The 22843-nt window shown below is 40.7% G+C and overlaps 2 protein-coding genes across 2 annotated transcripts; both read right to left on the bottom strand.

Annotated features, from left to right (window-relative positions):
- Nucleotides 1-975: 975 nt before the first annotated feature.
- On the bottom strand, nucleotides 976-16101 carry LOC103475797 (forkhead box protein O1-A). Its single transcript, XM_008427670.2, has 3 exons — nucleotides 15072-16101; nucleotides 3319-3510; nucleotides 976-3238 (listed from the first exon to the last, which is right to left on the bottom strand). The coding sequence occupies exons 1-3, from the start codon at nucleotides 15633-15635 to the stop codon at nucleotides 2078-2080; spliced, it is 1917 nt and encodes a 638-aa protein (XP_008425892.1). The 5' UTR covers nucleotides 15636-16101; the 3' UTR covers nucleotides 976-2077.
- A 2436-nt stretch (nucleotides 16102-18537) lies between these two features.
- mrps31 (mitochondrial ribosomal protein S31) lies at nucleotides 18538-22756 on the bottom strand. The gene is made up of 7 exons (XM_008427669.2): nucleotides 22462-22756; nucleotides 21318-21722; nucleotides 20737-20889; nucleotides 19967-20110; nucleotides 19801-19874; nucleotides 19433-19573; nucleotides 18538-19035 (listed from the first exon to the last, which is right to left on the bottom strand). The coding sequence occupies exons 1-7, from the start codon at nucleotides 22560-22562 to the stop codon at nucleotides 18800-18802; spliced, it is 1254 nt and encodes a 417-aa protein (XP_008425891.1). The 5' UTR covers nucleotides 22563-22756; the 3' UTR covers nucleotides 18538-18799.
- Between the last annotated feature and the right edge of the window lie 87 nt (nucleotides 22757-22843).

Below are 22843 nucleotides of genomic sequence, written 5' to 3'. Positions count from 1 at the left end.
CACAGAGAAGCACTCACGCTCAGGTTTACTTCAGCAACTATTTGGTGCAACATTCAATCGACGATCTGTCCTTAATGATGTTGACCGAATGTTATTGAACCTTGTCTGACTCTATGAATGCTGCCTTCCCATCATAAACAATTTTTCTCACTGCATCAGCGAGAATAAATCAAACATTTCACCTTTTCAGTCTTTTTAAAATCTCCCTTTCTTTAGATAAACATTAAAATGATTGATTTAATAAAAGAAAATGTGTTGAAACAGCAAGTTTACAAAAAAAATTACCTTTACTTTTAAATCCACAGTTTGTCTAAAATGACCTATTAACAAGAAAACCATTGCTGACAAAACAACAATTATTTACTGCGTAAGACATAATTACACACAAGAGAAAAACAATCACAAATGATTGAAATATATGCAACTTCTTCAAAATATAATACATACATGGTGGCATTTCTTCTGCTTCTGTAATGTCATTTGTTGAAAGAAGTTTGATATAAATGAAAAACAACAAAAGCAAACCTAATACGATTCACCTTTTTGCACACACAGCACACTCACATGTATTTTCACACCAGTAAAGCACAAAGAGGGAATCTATCATCTATAATTATGAAATAAACAATAAATACCTTCATCCAGAATGTATCAATGCTGGGTTAATTTCAGATATCCCGTTTTATGACGTTCCACTGGAAAATAAGATGTTTTTTTTTATTATTTTCATCTAGAAAATCAGAACACTAAAAAGTTCTGATGTTTGCAACAAGCTTGGTTTCTGTCCATGAAGGTTGGTTGATTGGCTGCAGGAGGTTCTCAAAAACCAAAACCATTAAGCTAATCATCAACTCCTCCCGACTCCTCTCGACTCATAATACTCCGTTGCCCTGTTCTGTACCTGCCTTGCATTTCAGCGGCTTACATCGCCTAGTTTAGATTAAATAACGCTAAACTTTTGACTTTATTTGCGTCTATTAGTGTAAAATACATATTCTGCAGCACTGAGCCAATAATAATGTTACCTAATCATTACCTGACATGATGTGCAGAAGCTCTGTCTGCGCTGGTGAAGATTTACTATTTGGTATGCCAAACACTGGAAGTGGCGCCAACTAGAGGAGGCTCTGACTTATTTCTTTTTGAGTATTTCTGCTCATTTGACCACTCAGGAACAATTTATGAACTGCGTACAGTGAATCAGACTTTCATCTCTAGATGGTCAGGGCGTTATCTGGCACTGAAGAAAAAGAACAAGACAGTGAAATCTGAGCAAAGGCAACATACTCTGTGCTTATGCAGCATCACACTAATATTTACATCCTTCATCCCGATGGAAAAATAAGAAACAGTGTGACAGCAGCTTGAAGGAGGAGATTATGGATTCAGAAACATTTCACTCTAATATCGTGTCTGGGCAGAATGATGTTGGGTTACATCTTCCTAACTGGCTCAGAAAAGATCGTAAAGATGTCCAGCTTAACTCCATTTCTTTTGTTTTGCTATTTAAAAATTTGATTACTTTGATATTCTGGTGATTTCCCCTAAATTTAAGACAAACTTTACCATTGTGCTAAAACTTCTTAAATATACTCTACACACATCTGGGTCCTTAACCTTTAAAGATCTATAGCTAAATTTCACCATCATCTATTGGTAAATAAAAGCCTGTAAAAAGTTCAGTAATAAGTTTTTATGCTACTTTAAATTTTGAACTTTTGTGCTAAACAGAACACTCTAAACCTCACTGTGGTGGTCAGAATGAAAAGTCTTCAGACTTTTTCTATGTTACAGTAAAAAAAAATAACTATATTTTCAATTTTAACAAAAAAACAAGTTTTATTTATTGGCTTATGCAACAATGTCTTCCTAACAGTTCAACATCTCATTTCATAATGGCTTTAATCTCTAAGACAGGATGCTAATTATACAGCTTTAGTCTTAAATATTAAACAGTAGAGGCAGGCTTTTCTTAATCGTTCTTAGAGAAGAACAATTTCTATATTTACACATTTCCCTTGCATGCTACCATCCAAGGCGGCACTAATTCCTCCTCTTTTTCTTCCACTGACAAATCCTAACCAGACACCCAGCTGTGCGAGGTGCTCTTCACTCTCTGGGGAAACCCAGCTGCAGGGTCGAAATTAAAGTCTAGCGCCCCGCCGTCCATCAGGGTGTCATGAAGGACCGACTCCAGGTCACATTCCAGCCTCTCGATGGGCATGTTGTCCAGGTCGCTGGGTAGCCGCTCCTGATGATGGCTGTGAGGGTGAACCAAGTTCAGTTCCTTGTAGCTGTTGGTGTAGCTCGCTGGAAAGTCATTAGTGTGTCCTAGATGTCCTTGCGGAGGCTGCATGCAAGTCCTCAGCCTGTTCAGTCGTTGCGGAGCCCCTGAGACAGTAGTCAGGCTAGTCAAGGGTATCATGTTGCAACTATTCAAGTCTCTTGAGGGAGCAGGACCTTGGCTATGTATAGATTGTGGGTTTACGTGTAGACCTGGGTGACTCTGAGGAGGGGTAATTATTTTAATACCAGGATGACTCGCTATATGGTTGTGACTGCTGTAAGCGGACATGAGACTACTTACCCTCCCAGTGTCAGACACCCTTCTGTCACTGGGAGGCATTATGTCTCTACTGGAGCCTGCGTCAGCGGTCAGTAGCTCTTTGAGGAGTCCTGCTGGACAGATGTACTGGTTCTCGTAACCTCCAAAGCCAGGCTTGTTCTCCGGAAGTGTCTGCATGGGAACAGGCGACAGAGAGTTCAGCCTCACCTGGCTGTACATGCACTTACTGTAGTCCTGGCTCAGGCCAGGAGAACCGTAGGAGCCGCTCTGAAGCCTGGCGGTGTTTGGGGAACGCGGCGAGTCCGAGCCGTGCTGGGGGGCTTTAGGAGACAGCAAGTGGAGGTTGTCCAGCAAGCTCTCCATGACCCTTTCTGAGCCGTGTTGGCCCATGGATCCAGACACCTCGGACAGGCTGGGAAGGCTGGAGGTTATCTTGGTCCCAGACGTGGCGGGGAACAGCATGTGTCCGTCAGACTCCACGAGATCCTCCTGCTCAGAGGGAAACGGAGAACGGCGTCCACTTAGAGTGCTGGCGTCGGAGCTGGTGCGGGTTCTGAACGAGCTCCAGGCTTCAAAGTCCTCGTTGTTGTGGGAGTTTGGGCTTCCCAGCCAGTTGGAGTACTGGGAGCCTGGGCTGCTTCCTTCCCCCTCCATGCCTTCCTGTAAAGACATCTAAGGACAGAAAAACGCATGAAAACCTCCCACCGGCCGTCTTAATAACAGAGTTATGCTGTTCGTCAAAAACCTCATACCTTTTTCTTTGTGGCTCTTCCTTTACTCTTGACAAATTTGTTGTTGTTGTCCATGGAGACGGCTCTGCGTCGAGGCGACTTTCCGTTCTTTCCTCCTTCAGGATTCAGCATCCACCAGGAGCTTTTCCCCGTTCCTTCATTCTGTATACGCACGAAGCGGCTGTGCAGTGACAGGTTGTGTCGGATGGAGTTCTGGACAGAAAAAATTTGGAGATCATGGAAATTGTTGACTGATGTAAAGAAATTCATATTTAGTTTTTAGTCAAAGAGTGACAAACTGCCTGTCTAAATGACATATTTATTTTCTTTGGAGGATGACAAAGCATTTTGAAGTGCCTGCTGCCGCAACGTGCAACACAAATAAAATTTGTCATAATAAGGAGAAGTTGGTGGAAGACATGATGATCGAAGCAAAAAAGAACAAAAATCGACGTAACACTGAACGACAACAGACCGCTGATTCACAGCTAAAGAAAATAATTTCCTCCACATAATGCTGACATATCAAATGTGTCATCGTGGGAATGTGTTAGGTTTTATATGAAATAATTAATTTTTGCTGCACATTTTAAGCTTGCAAGCTTAAAAATGCATCATCTGACCAGAGCATCTTCATCAATATGTTTGCTCTGCCCTGAATCAGCTTGAGGCAAATTGCAAAAGACATCTTATGACTTCTTTTCGACAATTGGCTTTCTTCCTATACGGCTCCAGACGCCTGCTCATGACTTTCATCAATTTTGTGACTTCTAACGGCAAATTGGTTGCAGTGGATTTCATTAAGGAATAAATCGGCTTAATACATAAATGCACACCACACGTTTCTGATTTTTGACAATAAAACGTTTTCTGTCTTTTCCCTCCCATTTCATGACTATGAGCTTCTTCCGATGGTTTAATCACATGTTTGTTTTACATGTCTTACCCCTCACTTCTATCTTCTGCTGTAAACTGAAAAAGAAAGCTAATTTTAAGCCTGCAATACAAATCACATATCATATTTGTCAAACTTTGACAGGTAAGGCACAAATTCGGACTAGTCTGGAACAACTCTGTCTCTTTCTTTGTATGTGGTCACGTTTTGTCTTTGTCAGAGCATGTGCACAACTAAAGCCAACATTCAAATCCTTTTCTCTAATGTTATGTTAGGAGCCCTGAAAATGACTCAGATGATCCTCCTGTGGCAAAACTCAGAAAGTGAGTTGAAAGAGTGAAAGACAAGCAGCACGGCCCACTGTAGACAAAATAAGGTCCCGATATGAAATCTTGACGCTCTGGACGGTGGGTGTAATGAAAGACTAACATACAACACAACATGTACCAGCAGGGAATTTCCCCTAAATAACCATGTGAGCCTTTAGTAAAGCCAGATGTCCTCAACCACAGCATTCAACAGGGATGCAAAAAGAATGGAGATAAAGTTGAACCTACAGGCGGATTATTTGAATCTTGGTCCTGCATGAGTTTTTTGTCAACTTAATGACCCACATCTGCTGATAAAAAAAAAAAAAAACAATCCTTCAATTATGCGTTAGCAAAATATCAAAACTTTGTTTAAACATTGTTAAATTCAGACTAATCCCCAAAGAGCGGCGTTCAACGTCGGCCTACACATTCACCTACAGAGGATTAGGCACAATGGGGATTTCTACAGAGTGAGGAGAGGTTACAGAGTTCGCAGCGGAGATGGTGAGGGAGGGTGAAAAAGACACACGTTTTCAGCCTGCAGAAGTGGGGTCACTGAGTTCGTTGTGCTGAACATGAGCTCCTCGGCCCAGCGCTGACTGAGACGTGCAAACAGGTTGCATGGAAAAGCCGCAGAAAGGAGGAGAGTGGTCCGAAATGTGGCGCGCTGACCTGTTTTGTGACTCACCGTGGCAGCCCCGACGACCCCACCCCTTCTCTTCCACTGACTCCTTTTTTTGAAAAATAAGGCTTCCTGTGTCAGAGGACATCCTGCACATGGAGGCTGAACGCACACCAAAGGTGGAGCTCTCGCTTTCTGCACGGGCACAAAACACAGAGCTAATTCTGACGTTTGTTCGGTCTATTCGTGACTTTTTCTCCATTTTCCCCCCCTTTTTAGATGAGCTCAATCTGCAACTGAAGACAGGAAATGAGTCATTATTGGAGAACCTGAGATCTCAGCAGCTTGCAGCACAGAGTCAGTCTGCACACTGACTTTTATTCCATCGACCAGGAGGCATGTCTTGCTGAACCAGGCCTGAGATCTGTGGCCCCGGTAGATCATGGGCTGCATGACTGCACACCTCAGAGGGGCTCCCTTGGCCAGGGATAATCCTCGTCCTTGACAGACCTCACCTCAGCCCTTTGAGAACAAAAGACATCCTCACTGCTCCACTAATTCAGGAGCGTTGCACACAAATTATGAAAGCCTGACCTGAGGTGGCCTGCCTTATTGTTGCTACGCATCTCTCTAATCATGTGGGCCTCATTTTTAATGGACTTTGAGATATGCACCGTTCCCAGAGAGGAATATTTACCTGAATGTACGCCAAGTTTGTCTGATTAGAGCCTTAAATTCCAACCTGATTCATTTAGACTTTATGTGACAGACCAACAAGAAGCAAAGGAAAAAGGCAACCCAGTTTGAATAACAAATTAAAATCTGAAAAGTGCGGTCTCTGTATGTGTTCCTGCCTCCTTTACTCTGTTTACCCTTAAATAAAAAAACTGTGCAGCCAACTCCGTTTAGGTTTTAAATCATGTCGTAGACACAACTAGAAGGAAGAAGTCACCATGGTGACCTGAGACCAAAATGCTACTTTTTGGCCAAATACAAAATGGGACTTGTGCTAAAATATTAAAACTGCACATCAGCTTTAAATCCCCATCACAACTATAAAACGCAATGGAGGCAGAATGATGCTGTAGAGATGCTTTTCTTGAGTAGGGGCAGATGGTTTGAGTTGAAGGGAAGTTGAATGGAGACAACTGCTGGGCAATCTTGGGAAAAGATTCATTAGAGAAGTGGTTCTTAACCTGGGTTCGATCGAACCCCAGGGGTTCGATGAGTCGGTCTCAGGGGTTCGGCGGAGCCTCTGCAGCGGAGGTAAAAACACACTTGTGTAAAGTCGTGATGACGCGCCGCTTTGCCATCACTTGCTGCAGAGGATCACGTTACATTGCTTAGCCAATCAGGGCTGCGGAGGAGCACTGATTGAAGGAGCTCCACTCTCAGCCTGGATTTGAACTTTTGTCTTTAATTACTTCAGCAAAGCTCACAGTTTTTACCAAATTCTATAGTCTAAATCTGCTCCTTAGTTGCATCTTTTCGGGGTTGCTACTGCCTCTAGTGGTGTGGGGGTGGTAACACAGCTAATATAATTACATTACTAAATCAGAATAGCGCAAAGTATTTTGTGTGTCGGGAGGGGGGGGGTTGTTGGAATAAGAAGGGTTCGGTGAATGCTCATATGCAACTGGGGGGTTCGGTACCTCAAAAAAGGTTAAGAACCACTGCATTAGAGGCTTCAGAGAACTCAGACAGAGAATCACTAAATCAGGACAAATACCCTACAAAGGCCCAGTGGTTTGGATCCACGTACATTTATGTGTCAGAATGATCCAGTCAAAGTCCAGCCCTTTTTCCAATTTACAACTCAGGATAACATCTAAAGCACTGCAGGTCTTACTTTCCTCAGTTATGGTCTAACAGGACAACAACGCTACAAGAGTCGAGTGGTTTGGGTCCAAAAATACTTAGTCAAAGTCCACCCCATTTTCCAATTAAAAATCTGTGCCAAGATATAAGATTTCTATTCAGTTTCTCCTTAGAAACTACCCAAAGTTAAGTTATCATAGTAATTCTCCAGTTGTGAAAACTACTCAAAGGAGTTTCAGTTTTAGCTAGAGATAGAAAGTGTTCTTTAGTTTGGAGATAAATACTAATTTATTCCACATTTTCATATTTTCATTTGGATATTAATCATTTCAAACTATTTTTTTATTTTTACTTTCAATTTCGATCCCAGAGCTCTTTCACCTCAAAGACACCCAGTGACCCCTGCATCATCTGCGATCAGATATTGTCGAGTGGAGCTGCGGCGGCTGCTCCTGCATGAAAGGACTCCTCACGCTGGACTTCAAAACAATCGAAGTGACACAGCTGCTGTTTCTTGTGTAGTGAAGCATGAGGCTTGCAGTAACGGTCACAGGATAAGTACACAAACAGGGCCCAGTTGCAGCAACAGGTGCAACCACAGTGAAAGTGGCCTCACTTGCAATTAATCCAAACATGCTACAGAACACCAGAACCAAACCACAGACAGGACAGAGGAGCTCTCAGGGGACGGACTGCTGGAGAGCTGCAGCCTCTTAAATTAGGAAGTTGGTTTTGTGTATATGATGGGGGCTTTTACTTAATTACTCATAACAACACAAAACAGCTGAAATTTTCTGTAGCTACATAGCTACAGAAGATAGCTAGCTTGCTGTTTTCTACACAGAGCTATAGAGCTAGCTATTTAGCTAGCTACAGAAAATAGCTAGATGACTATTTTCTTTAGCTGTTGTTATGAATCTATGCATAAATAGATATAGGTATATATAGGCCTGACACGATAAGTAATTTTGTTGGACAATAAATTACCCCACAAGTTATTGTGATAACTTGATATTACTTGAAAATTGTGAGACAATTTTCAAGTAATATAATAATGGTATAAAATGCAAGAAAACATTTTCAAAGATCAATACATTTCGCATTCTTATGAATCTTTAACACTGGAAAGCATTTTAAGTGTCAAAAAACAACAGAAACAGCAAATAAAATGAATCATGACAAACAAAGCTGAACTTCAAAAAAGGGCTAGTTGAGACCAAAGCACCAGACTGAAGATTTTTGCCATATAGTTTTTGGTAGAAAGACAGAAAAGAAAAAAAAAACTATAAATCACACAAATGGGACTTATTGAGCTAGTTTTAATTTATCATGTGATTAGTTAATTTACTGTTCATTGCAACAGGCCTTGTCATATAGCTATAGATAGCTAATGAGCTAAGACAAACAAACATGTAGTTGTGCCACTTCCCTTTTACTTTAAGCTTAGGCAGCTGATTGACCATCAAGCCTTTTTTTTCCCCCAATCCTTTATTGTTTTATGTCAACAATGCGTGCATCATGTACTTTCCAGCTTTTGACCAAAAACTGCCAATCAGCAGAACTAGAAAATGAGGAAATTGTGAACAATTGTTCATGTTTCAAATGCAAAGTACCAGTGAATTAATGAAGTAGAGAAGTAGACTGTATTCAGAACTTATGTGTTGGTAGGGAAAGTTGGCAGGGACTAAGATGTTACTGATATAGTAACAATTGCCTGTAACTGTAAAATTGATGCTTGACTGTGCGGAGATCCTCTTTTTGGTGAATTAATCAAGAAATTACCTAAAGAAGATTGTTTGAGAACACAATGTGGCCAAAAGATCTCAAAATGTCACACAAAAGAATGCTCCACTCAAAAGAAACTCACAGAGACCAATGTCATTGACATGCATGTGTCTGGAAAGGGTTAGAAAGCCATTTCTTTTCTGGAACTACAGTAAACTGCAATGAGTCCCACAAATACAGACAATATGGAGCGGTGAGGAACATTCCCAGGAGGTCTACCAGCATGGCTGCAAGAACTGCAGGTTTAATTTGCCTTAGTTAAGATCAGCGTTCTTGATCCAGCAGTAACAAAGAGATTGAAAAGAAAAAACATCCATGACGGACGTAAAGGCCCATCTTGTATTTGTCAAAACCGTCGTATTGAATCCTAATACTTTTGCAAATCTGGCGCCGCTTTGCGTACCTGGACGACTTGCTGCAGCTGATGGAGCAATGAATACGGCTCTCTACCAGTCAAACAATGACCGGCCATTGGAATCGTGATCTGTTCACTTGGGTTAAGAAGAAGGAAAATGGTCCAAGGTTCACCTCTGAATGCCTCAAAAAGAACAAAATGATGGTTTGGGCATGGCCTAGTCAAAGTCCTGCTCTAAACTGGACTGTGGCATGAGCGCTCCACACTGCACATTTTGTAGTTATTTTTGTGTATCTTTGTCTGATATTAAAATTTGTGATCATCTAAAAGATGTAAAAAATAAATAAATAAAAAGAAATCTGTAGGGGAAAAAAATACTTTTTTTTACACCACTGCATACTTTTGATGTGATAATTTTTTTATGACATGTTGCATAAAACAAACCCATTGGACCAAAAAAATTTAAATAAATCTAATTTGTAAAAAAGTTGCTGTTTTGCGTCAGTTCCACCTTAAATCAACTGTGTTGATTTAAGGTGGAAATGTGCTGAATCAGAGCCATCTTGTAGCATGTACCGGCCACGACAAAGCTTCCAGAAATCTAACGTAAATAAAAGAATAGTAAAGCACAAAACGTGATGATTACAGTGAAAGGACAAGCCACTTCCTGACACAGTCTTCCTGTGCACCCCACCCCCCCCTCTCTCCTCTGACCCCGGATGCTTAAGCGTGGGACCTGAGTTGTCTGTTGCAGGGCGGTAAAACAGAAAAAAAAAAAAAAAGAAGCTTGCTGAAGCGAGAGAGCACTGCAGCCATCTGACAACTCTACGGACAAAAGCAGACTGCTTCATTAACACCAAGCATCAAGAGGAGTGGCCTGTTTCCTCAGATGAATGGTATAAAAGAACAAAGCGCTTTGTATTCTGAGTTCAACTTCTGATAAAGAAAAAGCAGACAAAAAAGATCTTCTTTGAGACATGACCACAATCCTGGTAACAATGGGCAACAAAACCCAAACAACTTTTGGATCCATGCATTTCAATGATTCTTTTTTTGCAGGACATTAAAGGCCAAGTTTGTTTTGCTAAAAGAAGAGAATACAGTAGGGGATTATTATCCCGTACAGGCTGGAGGACAATGCAAAGATCCACATACAACAGATTCACACGAATAGACAGTGAGTTTGGTCAACCAGTCAGCTGACTGCTCCTTTTTCTCATCCCAAGTTAAACTCACTCCTCTTTAAAAGTCTTCAAGACTGAGAGCTGTTCTTATCTTTTAAAAAAAAAAAATCTGTTTATGTTGTTGATATAGTTTTGTTGGTGGTCTTAAGAAGGGTTTTATGTGACAGACCAACACAAAGTAGTGCAGAAGTAGTTTAATTATGTGGTGGAAGGGGGAAAAAAAAGTGAATCACTTGCAAACTTTTTTAAAAATAAAAATCTGCTGTGTGCAACTTTGGTGTGAAAAAGGTGAATCTGCACCTCAGTGTCTTTTACAGCCTGCAACAGTTTTTCCTTCTATCTATCCATTAACTCTGACTACCTTCCCCACAGCATGATGCAACCACTACCATAACTCATGGTGCAGGTGGGTGGTGCTGTCTCTCATCATGTTCCTGGTCTAATCTGACCAGAGAACCTTCTTCCAAATGTTTGATATTTTCCTACAAGAACTCATAGTAAACTGAAAATAAGACTTCTTATGGTTTTCTCTGGACAATGGCTGACCTTTTGCGTTAAAAGATATTGGCCCGTCAACAATGGATTGTCCCACCTAATGGATTGAGGAGCGCTCCATTAACACGTAGAATATTGTTTTATGTCATAACCCTGCCTTAAACGTCTCTGGACTCTATTTACTACTTGGCTGATCTCTGAAGGCAATGCAGGGTTTCCCTCAGTGTATTATGAGCCTGGCGGGCCGCCAGGCTTTACTTGTGCCCCCACCAGGCAAAGCATTGCTTACTCATTTAATAATTTTTTTTTTATGTTTGCATTTTTAAAACTTTATAGTTGGTGTTCAGATATTAATCTTCCAACCTTCCATTTACACATAATTATCAAGTGATATTTTCAAGTCAACTTTAAACATTTTTTTTACTCAAAAACACGACGGGCCGCTGGATGAATGACTGCCCGAGTGCCGGGCTTAGCAAGTTTTCTGGGGGAAACCTTGCAATTAGTTGCACTGGATTTTATTTATGACTGTCAGACAAAAGTGCACTGACACCAGAAGAATGCCATAATTTTCAAGGTGCTTTTTTTAATGTGTAGCTACGCATTTGTGTCTTTCCACTTCACTGCTTTTTGTTATTCTATCACATAAAATTCCAATAAAATAAACTGAAACCCGTGGTTGTAGTGGAAATGCTATTGTTACTGGAATGTATATTCATAGAGTAAACTCGCTATGAAGGTAAATTTAAATGCACAAATATTTTCCATTCACGCAGCGCTTCAGATTTCCCTTGAACTGAAAACACCGCTCAGGTTTTGCTAACTTTGCAAAGCCAGTAATAGCTGCTTTCATCAGCTGTAGCTTGTTTATGTATGGGGTGTTGTTAAAAAGTGGAGCTTTTCCACTGGGCAACTCACCTCTTCCTGAATAAATACTTTCAGGCTTATCTGCCATTAGTTTCCACAGCGAGTGTACGCAAATATTTGGCACCAGACAGCACAGATCTGTAGTTGAGGGGCCCTCTTGACGCCCAAGCCAGATGGGAGATAAACCATTTCATAACACATTCTGCAAGCTGCCACCAAATCCATGCAGGGATTTATCCTCATCCTAYTGCTGCTGCTGATCCAAACCGGCATAAAACAAAAAAATGTTTGAGGAACTACGTGTAGAAAAAAGGCTTCGATTAAAAACAAACGTGTGCCTGTTGAACTCAAGGGTGCCACTTCCTTTTCCATCAACGTCACAGTTCGTTGAGAAAAACAGTACCAGTGAAGCGCTTAACGTCTGCTGCACGCTGAAGCCGGGCACCTCACAGAGCCACCGACATCCCAGGGGAAGTCCACCACCCCCTCCACCGCCTCCCTGCGAGGTCCCTGGGGTCGTCGCTTGTGGCAGAGGTATCGCGATCGCTGAGCTGCCGCAGCAATTTTTAGAAGGAAAACAAAGAAATCTCCATGACAGGAGGGGGGGGACAGGAAACTGTAAAGGCACCGGCATCGCCCTCGTCCTGCGCTCCACCCATCGCCAGTTTAGAGTGGGCTAATCACAGGGGCTAAAGCCTGACGCCCTCCACCCACCCTGAGGTCACTGGCTTTTCTCCATCCGCCACCACAGGGGATTCATCGGGAGACGCAGCAGGCCAGACATTTTTTTCAGTTTGTGCAAAGAAAAGGGACTAAAACGGACAAATGGCCTGAAAACACATTTGTTTTAATATGCACAGTGCCTCGTAATTTTGCATGTGGAGTGGATGTTTTCACCACTCTCTAAAAATCTGGGAAGTGTGGCACACCCATTTTTATACCCCTCCCCTTTATTAGGCCTGGGCTTTTACCATGTCATTTAATATTTATCAAATTTACTGTTATCTTGATAAATTCCAATTAATGATGTTAAATAAAAAACAAAACTGACTATTTTATTTTAGCCTGTTTCATAAGTTAATATTTTTYAAAAGTAGTATGTTAACAGAGCTATGAATGCTGTGCAGTTTCCTAAAAAATGAGTAATAAATAGATTTTTTAATCACAACTTTATCATTATCACAATAACATATTTAATAAAATTCTACGTCCTTATCGTCCACCTCAACCCTTTACCGTTATACCCCTAATTTAAAGTGCAAAAATCTAAATGTATCTATTTATCAACAAGATTTCAGCTGCGTAGCATAATATTTGAATAAATAAAAATGTAGTTTTTGATTGACATACAAAAGACTGTGTTGCAGAACAAAATTAAAAATCCCAATAAAATACATGCAGATTTATGGATGAAACGTGAAAAATGTGAAAGACTTCAAAGCGTACATGCGAGGCTCTACACGCTCCATCTGATCCTCTTTGTTTTTTTTCCAGCAGCGGTGCTCATGTTTTGCCGGCTTGGAGATGTTAACACATGGCCCTGTTTTCCATCCACTCACCAGGAAATGCATCATAGTTCATTGTGGGGGGACTTTAGTGTTTTTTTAACAGGGAAGTGCAAAAATAACTATCAGCCTGTGGTTCCTAAGCCTGTCGGAGTGCCAAGATTCAGGAATGCAGAGACTGAAAAAAAGATGTGTTGATATGATATTAAACTGAGGTTGGGGGGTTTTTGTTCTTGATTTAAAGCAAAAGAAAAAATCCCATCCAGATTTATTCTTTTAATTAGTTTTTAAGGGGGTGTGAAACATGACTCAAGTAAAAAAATATATATTTTTTTTGAAAGTACAAAGAAAAACATCCTATGGACTAAGAAAATTATTCACTGGTAGATAAGAGGGGGAAAAACATGCAGTGGAGATGAAGAGTAAACCACAAAGCTACAAGGAAATAAAAGGAAGCCATGGGATTAAGAGTGGGGATCCCTTTTTCCAAGCTTTAGCATCCGCTGAGGAAACTCTAGAAGACACGGACGTAGAGATATGAGCGCACAACTCAGGAATGAAGGATGTTTGACGTCGTTCCCAGCATCCCCCCCTTTTCCCTGCCTCTTCCCCTCTGACACACTCCACAACGCTGATTGAGTTGTTTGCATCGCCTCCTGTTATTGCCAAGGGAACTTCTAACAGAACCAAAAAAAAAGAAGATAAAAAAAACTACATTCCCATCAGCCAGTTCACCTTTACATCTACAAAGGTGCAGATTAAGACAAGGAGGAGAAAGAAGCTGTAAAGGAGCCATAAGTCATAGCATGAGATGCGATCAAGCTTTTCACATGGGGGTGCTAAACAATGGGGACTATATTTGCTTGAGGTTTCCCAAAGGCATTTCCTGACAGCTTTGAAATTACATCTCACTAGATTGCAAGAAGGTTGCGGGAAGCGCTGTGAGGCCAGAACGTAAATTTGACTCACGGTTTGATTGCAGGCTTTAACTTGCCTCATCTTTTTTGCCCACCTTCGACTTTCGTCTGCTGGTTCGTTTCTATCTCGTTATCATTGCTGAGTAATTTCCTCACCAGGTGGGACAGTATAAAAAAAATAAATAAAAGGATGTTTGTGCAGACATGTCAACTTGTTTGCCTTCCAGGCTTTTTTCGGAGGGTTTTCCATACATGTGGAATCCAGATTTCATCAAGTCCTCCTCCCACCAACTCTGACCAACTTCAGAAGAAAAGCGTCTCAACAGCATGATGCTGCTGCCACCAGGTTTCACCCTGGGGATATAATGTAGATATGATAGTTTTTTTTATCAGAGCTTTTTTGCTACCAAAAAGTAACATTCTGGCAAAAAGCAAAATTCCAACSGGATCTCTTTTAGATTTCTTCATGACTTTCTTCTGCTCTTCCAGAAAAGCTGCATTTCTGCAGAGCATAACAAATAGACGCCCTGCCCTCCCACCTGAGAAGTGAATGTCTGCAGCTCCTCCACATCTGCAATGAGCTGCTTCTTTATACTATTTGCTCCCCCCGCCTCCCTACCAAACCTCGGAGGTCTTCACAAAGCTGAGATTGAATTTAACAGATTTGTTTTCTGAAAGCTGCTGGGTGATTTTACTTTGAGGTCCCAAAGTAAATGGGGGTAAAGGCAAAATATATGACACTTAACTATTTACAGTTTCAAAATCTTTATTCTGTCTACCTCTCATTTACACCTTACTTTAATGATCTAGCACATAAAATACCAAATATACAAATAAATACGTTAAAGTGTGAAAAAGTTGAATGTGGCCTGATTTTTTTTTTTTAATGGTTTTTGGTGATAATCTAGATGCGCTCCTGTTAAAACTTCTGCGGTCAGCATCAGCATCACTAAAGCTCGTCCGTCATAAAAAAATAAAAAAAAAAAGTCTCAGTTCTCACACACACGGTAATAATCTCACCTTCCAGCCCGCAGAGCTGTTGCTGTCTCCCTTATCCTTGAAGTAGGGCACACTCTTCACCATCCAGTCGTAGATCTGAGACAGGGTCAGCCTCTTCTCAGGTGAGCTGTCTATGGCTTTGGTGATGAGGTCAGCGTAGGACATGTTACCCCAGGCGTTGCGACGGGACGAGCTGATCTTCCTCTGACCGGAGGCGCCCAAGGCTGGGACCCCTGAAGGGGACACCTGTTGCTGAGGCGGCAGCTGGGGACCCGGCAGCTGCTGCTGCTGCTGCTGCTGCAGATGATGATGATGTTGGTGGTGGTGGTGAAAAACATGGCAATGTGTTTTATCCTCTGCGTATTCTTCATAGTTCTCTTCCAACAAGCCGAGGCTGCTGATGAACTCCGCGTTTCCTCCGGACTCCTGCTGCACTGACGGCGCCGGGGAGGATGTGTTGGACCCGGCGGGGTCGACGAGCTCCGGGCGATGCAGGGGCCAGGTGCAGGACCGCGGGCGGGGCAGGGGCTCAAAGTCCGGGTCAATATCGACAGGCTGTACCTGTGGTGGGGGCGCCTCAGCCATGTCTGGGTCACACCGGTGCTGCCCTTCACATCAACGCGCACATATAAAAGTATAGAAAAAGGAAAAAAATAGGACTTACAAATTGAAAAGTGGACGCTGCGTCCACTGGTGGAACCACAGAAGTAAACAGAAGTGTCCAGTTTATCCGACAAAGATATTGCGCTGGCTTTGGACTGAAGTTCACACCTTCCTGCATCGGTAACTCTGAACTCTGCCGCTCTGTCAGGATTAACAAGTAGCCTGGCAGAAGAGTTTGGTGATGCCTTCACGGTCCGCTCGTAGGCTCGATATTTACAACTCCGCAACTTGAGACGCGTTCTTATGGTGATTGTTGATGAATCACGTACAAATCGGATCTTTGTTTTAAGATTTATAAATTTACGAGAAATAAAACATTTTTTGAACCATGTAATAAAGTGTAGGTTAGTTCATTTCCGTTTTCAATGCGTTTCAAAATCTGAGCAATTTTGAGACGCATTTACAGACTTTTTAAAACTCGTGGAAATTTTAAGGTTTCTGAAGTTTTAGAAATTCCCATTTTTTAATTTCATTCTACAAAAAATGCATTGCTGCATTAAAAATCAATTAAACGACTCACATGGCAAATATACACTGCTGTACAGCTACAGTACTTTTCAAACACGTCACTGTGCCTGGCATTTTTCCCATGTCACTTTACAGACACAAAATCTGACACAAAGCAAGGAATAATTGTAAAATGGCTATTCACAACACTTTTACGCTGATTGCATAATCTTTAGAACTCATCTGAAAACAAAATCACCGAATCTCAGTTTGAATCCAGGTGTTTATAAAGTCACAGATGATCGTAAGAGAAAATTAGCGAACAAACAGCATCATCAAGAGCCAGGAACACAGCAGACAGATCAGGGAAACAAATGTGTAGACAATTAAGGTGGAGTTGGGGTATTAGAAAATCTAAACTTTTTAACATGTCATGGAACATTTTTAACCCATCTTCTGACATTGGTAAGACTATCAGACCATTAATAAGAGAACCAAGCATTATGCCCATTATAGCTCTGCAGGAGCTGTAAGTGAGATCACAGTGAGATTGTGTCTCAGCAGACATTCATCATGTACCACAAATGTGTCCTTTATCGTCACAAAAAGAAGTCTGCGGTTTAACGAAAGTCACGTAAACCTAATCGTAAAGTTGAAACACCTTTTGGTCAGATGAGAAATTCTTCCAACATACAAAATACTATGTGCAACAGAAAACTACCATCCCCACTGAGAAACATGGTAGGGACAGTATCATGCTGTGGGGATATTTTTCTTTTGCGAGGCCAGGGAAGTCAGTCAGAATTAATGGGAAACTGCTAAAGCTAAATTCAGGGCAAACGTTTACTATCCAGCAGGCAAAATCTAAACCTACAGACGGCTGGAACAACACAAAACGTCAAAAGGTTTCATTAGTCTGCAGGGAACCAGTAATATCTCCATTCAGAGTTGAATTAGCCTTGAATATGATTGCACTTAAATTAAACAAACATGCATGAAAAAGCCTTTCAATTATTTCTGTCCATTTCAGTTGAATGTCAACAGTTGTACTTTTTGAAGAGGCAACCCAGTTTTATTCACAATGATTTCAAAGATATCAACAAAAATAACAGCTTATATGATATCAAAAAATAATTTGACCATATAAAAGAAAAAAATGCTAAAMAATTTTACTTGGATGTAAATTCTTAGAAGAAAACGTTTTTTCTTTAATATGGCACATTTAGAGGTTACTCGTTTGTAGAAACAAGATCACCTGTCAGTATCGCCATCTAGTGGCCAATCTCTGAACCCTTTCAACGCAAACCCTTTTCTTACGTTACACAGGCCGCACAAACAGAAATAAGGCGCTGGTGCCAACATCCTATCATGCCTATCACGCCGTTTGAGGAAACGTGAACAAAAAGTGGAAATGGGGTACTTTCAAACAGCAACCTGTCATGCACCACTTTGTCGGACAATAGATTGAGTAAAGTGTTTTTAGTGCAGAAGGAATCTGTGAGGCATATTGTTGAGAGCTTGTTTAACTCTAAAAAGCACTTCCTGTACAAAGAATACAAGGTTCAAGGTCTAATAATGTTCTTACTGTAAACTGAGGCCCAGACTACAGGCACACAGGTTTCAGGTTTGGACCGAAGATCTGGAAAAACATTATTAATCACGCTTCTAGGCGTCCGTGTGAACTTAGGCACTTAGAAAATACAAAAATATTTACCTCAGCGTATTCTTTCTTTAATCTCTCAAACTCCATTGAGGATATCAGTCGTTGCCGCGTACTACCTGTCATCGGACAATCAAAAACTAGGACAGAGATTGGACAAAAGTATCTCAAAATCTGTAGTCTTTCAACTGTGTCACTACGTTGAACTGGTTGAACTTGTAAGTAGCATTAAACTCTAAAGACTGGTAACTGATTGGATCCTGCAAAACGACGTTGATCAAAATTACATCAGTGAATCCGCCATCGACTAGCTGAGAACAAAATGAAGAGCACCAGGCCTAGTCAAAGTCTGGTGACCTGCAAATAAACCCTCAAAATATCTCAGAGCTGAAAGTGAGAAGTGGGACAAAACGTTGCTCAGAGTTTGATAGATGGTCATAACTGTCTGAATTAACAATCTTATTCTTTTCCAAAATAGTGTTAAAAATATCAGGTTCAATATTTGACATTTTTTGTGTGCTCATTTTTTAACAATAGTACATCCTGGTGGAGATCAGAGTTAAAATCTCATGCTGTTATAGAAACTACCAGCACCAATCAGCCAGTGTAAATTCTGGTTACCACGGAGACTGAACAAAGGCTGGTGGAGATAAATTACTGACTGTCAGCTTCCCAAAAGAAAGACTACCACTCCCGTCCTTCCACAAAGAAAACACATTGTGGTTTCATGACATATTTTAATAGAATATGACGTGACACATTTAACAAAAAAAAAGTAAAAATTAAGAGTTGTACGCAGCCATTTCAAAAGAAGTTGTACGAGTCCACACTAACTGCTCTTCAGAGAAAAAACCTGTAACTTTTTGTTTAGATCCTGTGAATGTACACAAGGCAGCAAAGCCCTGCTGAGAAAAATGATGTCCCATTTTTGTACGTTTATGTCCAGCAAATATGGGAAACGTCTTTAACCCTCTTGGGTTTAGTTTAGGTACACATCAGCTTCGTTAAGAACCTCCTTCTTTTGATGAAAATAGTCTCTAAACCAGGAAATGTGCTCCTTCTTCTGCTCAACGGTCAAGTAAGGGTTTTTAGCCAGACCAGTCACAACCAGCTCCAGGAAGTGACGCACAGGCCCCTGACGGGGGAAGCCGTCCTCTAAGTGTTTCTCTAAGAAGACGTGCTCATGGAACGGGACACTGGCTTCATCTTCAAGGCCTAACACAGAAAGAGATTACAACATCACAGTGACTGGGAGACTACATCTTATCTGTTTGATCTTGTAGAAGTTTTTTTTTTTTCTTTCTGATTTTGCCACTTTACAGCCACAAATTACAATTGGACATGAAAACTTAACACTCCTCTAGAGACAGATGTACTCCAAGCTTCTGTTGTTCTCATAATTTCCAGCTACAGCACCTTGTCAAAGTTTAAAGGGTGTTGAAACCATATCCCCTCCACATTATTATTGGAAAGACATTTTGAAAATTAGCTCTCAGTTTTGTTCCAACTCAATGTTGTGCACTTCTTTGTGTTGGTCTGAATGCAGTTTGTGGTTGTAAAATGAAAAAAAAAATTAAATAAAATTAAGACAAATAAGTATTCTGTCACTCACCGATTTCATTGTTAATCGGGTACTGCCACAGTTTTCCCTCTTTGGTCCACTGGATCATTTCCTCAAACCCGTTATGTGGCTTTTGGTTGGTTAACAGAGATAACTCATTGGCGAACTCTATGTCCCACAGGGTCGGCTTAGCTGGAGATATGATACCAGTGTTATGAGCAATGTCCCACAAAATAACAAAAATTTATTACTCCCGCACTGCTCTTTCTATAACACTGAGTTGCAGCAGGATGGCTTATTGACTTGTCCAGCAACGGTCAAATTTGAATACCTGAAGAAGTGTTCCACTGCACGTCTATATTAGATTCACTAATGGTGTAAAAGATAAAAATAGAGAAATGTTTATGAAAAGTTATTACCAAGTGCTGATTCATCTCCCTGTTCATCAGTGGTTTGAGAGAAGATATTAAGTCTTTTTGCCGGGAAAATATTCCTAGAAATAATATATATATATATATAAAAAACAAACACACGTTCGCTTTATATTTATTATTATTTAACTGACAGTGTTATGAATGTGCTTACCTTTTCCGAACATTGGCCAGCTCACTGGTAATTCCTCTGTCACGTACGTATCCTTGTCCATCATCGTCAAATCGGATCTGATCAGTAGGCCAAGCATTCTGCCGACCAGACCTTTTTCCTACTTTCATGTCAGCTAAAAGAACTCTGAGGAAGTATTACAACATAGTGCTTAGTAAATATAAATAAATTAAGTCTGCTACCATTCTTTAAAATGCAAAGATTCATCAAAACTATCTGCTGATATTTAAAGACTGACAGTGTCAAAGGAGTGAGCTGGAAATACCGTCAAAGGATTCATAGGAAAATAACTGACCTGCTTAAAGAATGTGAAGAGGAATATCAAAATAAACTTAGTGGAACACAAGAGGGAGTCAGATAGTGTTATTCTGATGCTATCAAACATTTTATTATTGTTGATGCACTGTTTTTGTTTTCATTTCACAAATTAAAAACAACATGAAGCTGCTGGTCCCCGTAACTCGCCCTCCCAGCTCCTGACTAAAGTTGTTCTTTCCTCTTGTCCTGCTGTCCACCGCTCCAAGGATAGCTACTGGTTTTGGCTGGCAGAGCCAGAGTTTACTTTGGTGGAAATACAAATAACTGTGGCTCAACGAGCACTTGATGGAAAACACCCTGCATGTGTGCGTGTGTTCAGCTGATGCACACTCAGACATTGTTTGTGGGGAATTTAGAGTGAGCTCTCATTAATGATGAACTAACACATTACTGTTAAAAGCATATATTAATGCGCCTATATGCAGGTGACATACCCAAGATTGTTGATGTTGCCTTTTTTCTGAGCTTCTGTGAGAAGTTTGCGCTGCCTCAGCTGTTTCAGCAGCTCTGACTCCGCCTCACTGCGATTAGGAAGAGTGGAGGCTGCAGCARATGCTGCTGCAACCAGATCAGGATCCAATGCTTCACTAAAAATACAAAATGGAAACAAAAACCGTAGAAACTTTCCAGGAACTGCAGGTCAGTTTCAGCAGGTTAACTGAAATGACTGTGTAATGGATAAATGGACTGTGTAATTACGTCATCCTGTGAACTTGGAATGAAAACACTCAACACTGAAGCAAAAATAAATGTCATATGATAAAATTTGTTTATAGTAATTAAACTTTTCCACATTTTATTACTACACAACTTTATGTCAATGTATTTTACTAGGACTGCATGTGCTAGACAAATACAATACAACTTGGGTCACGCTTTTTAGGTATGCTTCCACAAGCATAGTTTGTTGATCTCTCACATAAATCCCAACAATACATAAAAAGTTATGTAATGTGACTTTAACAGAATATGAATACTTCTGCAAGGTGCTAGAAATAACTCCAAGGTTTCCTACCTCTGTGCTGAAGCTTGCACTGTTGCCTTTTGAAACATACTCGACGTGCTCTCCATGGCTGCTGCAGCCGATTCAAGACTTTGCTTTGGCTTCAGGTTTTTGAGCCTTTTTTTACTGGTAACTTCAACCTTCATGGCTCCAAGGAGGTTCAAAAGACTCTCCTTCCCACTTTTAGCTCCATCAGTATTTACTTGTGGTGGCTTTGACAAGGCCTGCTCAACTTTAACATTGCTGTGCTGTTGCGTGCTACCTCTATTAGTTGCCTCCTCCTGTAGTTGGGTAATCTTTGCTTGAGTGTCTACATTTGTTGTCTCGTCTTTATTAGAGGCGATTGCATTGTCTTTCTTTTCACAGAATCTGACTGAGCATGTGCTGAGAGGGTTTACTCCAACTCCAGTTAATACCCTGCGCGAGATAGGAAACAAAAATTACAATCACAGAAAGTAAAAGGATAGCCAAATAATATTCAATACTGAAAAGTGCCACGCAAGAAAGCAATTTCACAAAACTACTGTGCAATTAATTTGGCAATATGGGTCATTGACTGTTTGGCAAATCCACTTGTGCTCAAGTTTTAATTTCCTGGCTGGTGAATATCCCCWCCTTATGTTCTTTCCTCATTATCCATTTATAAAGTGTAGAAGTCTCTCTTACAGCAAAACTCCTGATGCTGCCACCACCATATTTAATAGGCTAGCAAACTTTTTTTCCATGGTCACCAAAAACAAACTGTTTCAAAAGGTCTATTTTAACCGCTTCTACCATTAGAAAGTAGAAATTGTTGAACTTAATAGTCATAATTAAAGACATCTAATAACTGTCGTTTTGAGATTTTGGACAGCAGTCTTTTTAAACGTTTCAACTTAAATTGAGGAAAGTCAATCGAATCACTGGGCTTTTAAAAATTTTTTATTTATTGATTGGCATGCCTGGCTAACATTTCAATCAATAAGCCCCGCCCCATCTGCACAGCYAACAGCTAACATTATGTACTTACCACATGGGAAATGAATGTTAGGTTACGTAAAACTTAAAGCTGTTGTGTGACACCATCACAATACACCGAAGACCTGTAGTCGTCTGTTACGAGCATCTATTGCTCATTTATTGCGCTCATATTATTTATTTGGCAAAGTAAACTCACCTAGAAACGTTGTCGTATTTGGTTGAAAACACATGGCCCTCGTAGACACAAAGTAAGTTGTTTCGTGTCGTACAAACAGTCCGGGATAAAAATCTATACATGTTTGTTTCTCGCAATGTCCTTGCACGTTCCTTACCTTCTCCTCCGTAGCTACACAATAACGCTCCCCCTATGAACGTAGCAATAACAATAGTTCCGCTTGGAGAACGGGTTGTTCTGTAAAGGTTTAACACGGGTTTTCATGGTAAAACTTATAAATTCTAATAGTAGACTCTTAAAGTGATTTATTTCTTGATATTTCTGCGCAATTTATAATTCAAAGTGCAATCTTTGTTTTCGTATTTACTTTTAAACAGAACGCCACTTAATGTAGCTGTCAGTT

The sequence above is a fragment of the Poecilia reticulata genome, linkage group LG14, assembly GCF_000633615.1.
Source record: "Poecilia reticulata strain Guanapo linkage group LG14, Guppy_female_1.0+MT, whole genome shotgun sequence".
Lineage (NCBI taxonomy): Eukaryota > Metazoa > Chordata > Actinopteri > Cyprinodontiformes > Poeciliidae > Poecilia > Poecilia reticulata.
The sequence above is the reverse complement of the archived record's forward strand: the minus strand, read 5'-3'. Positions and strand labels throughout refer to the sequence as shown.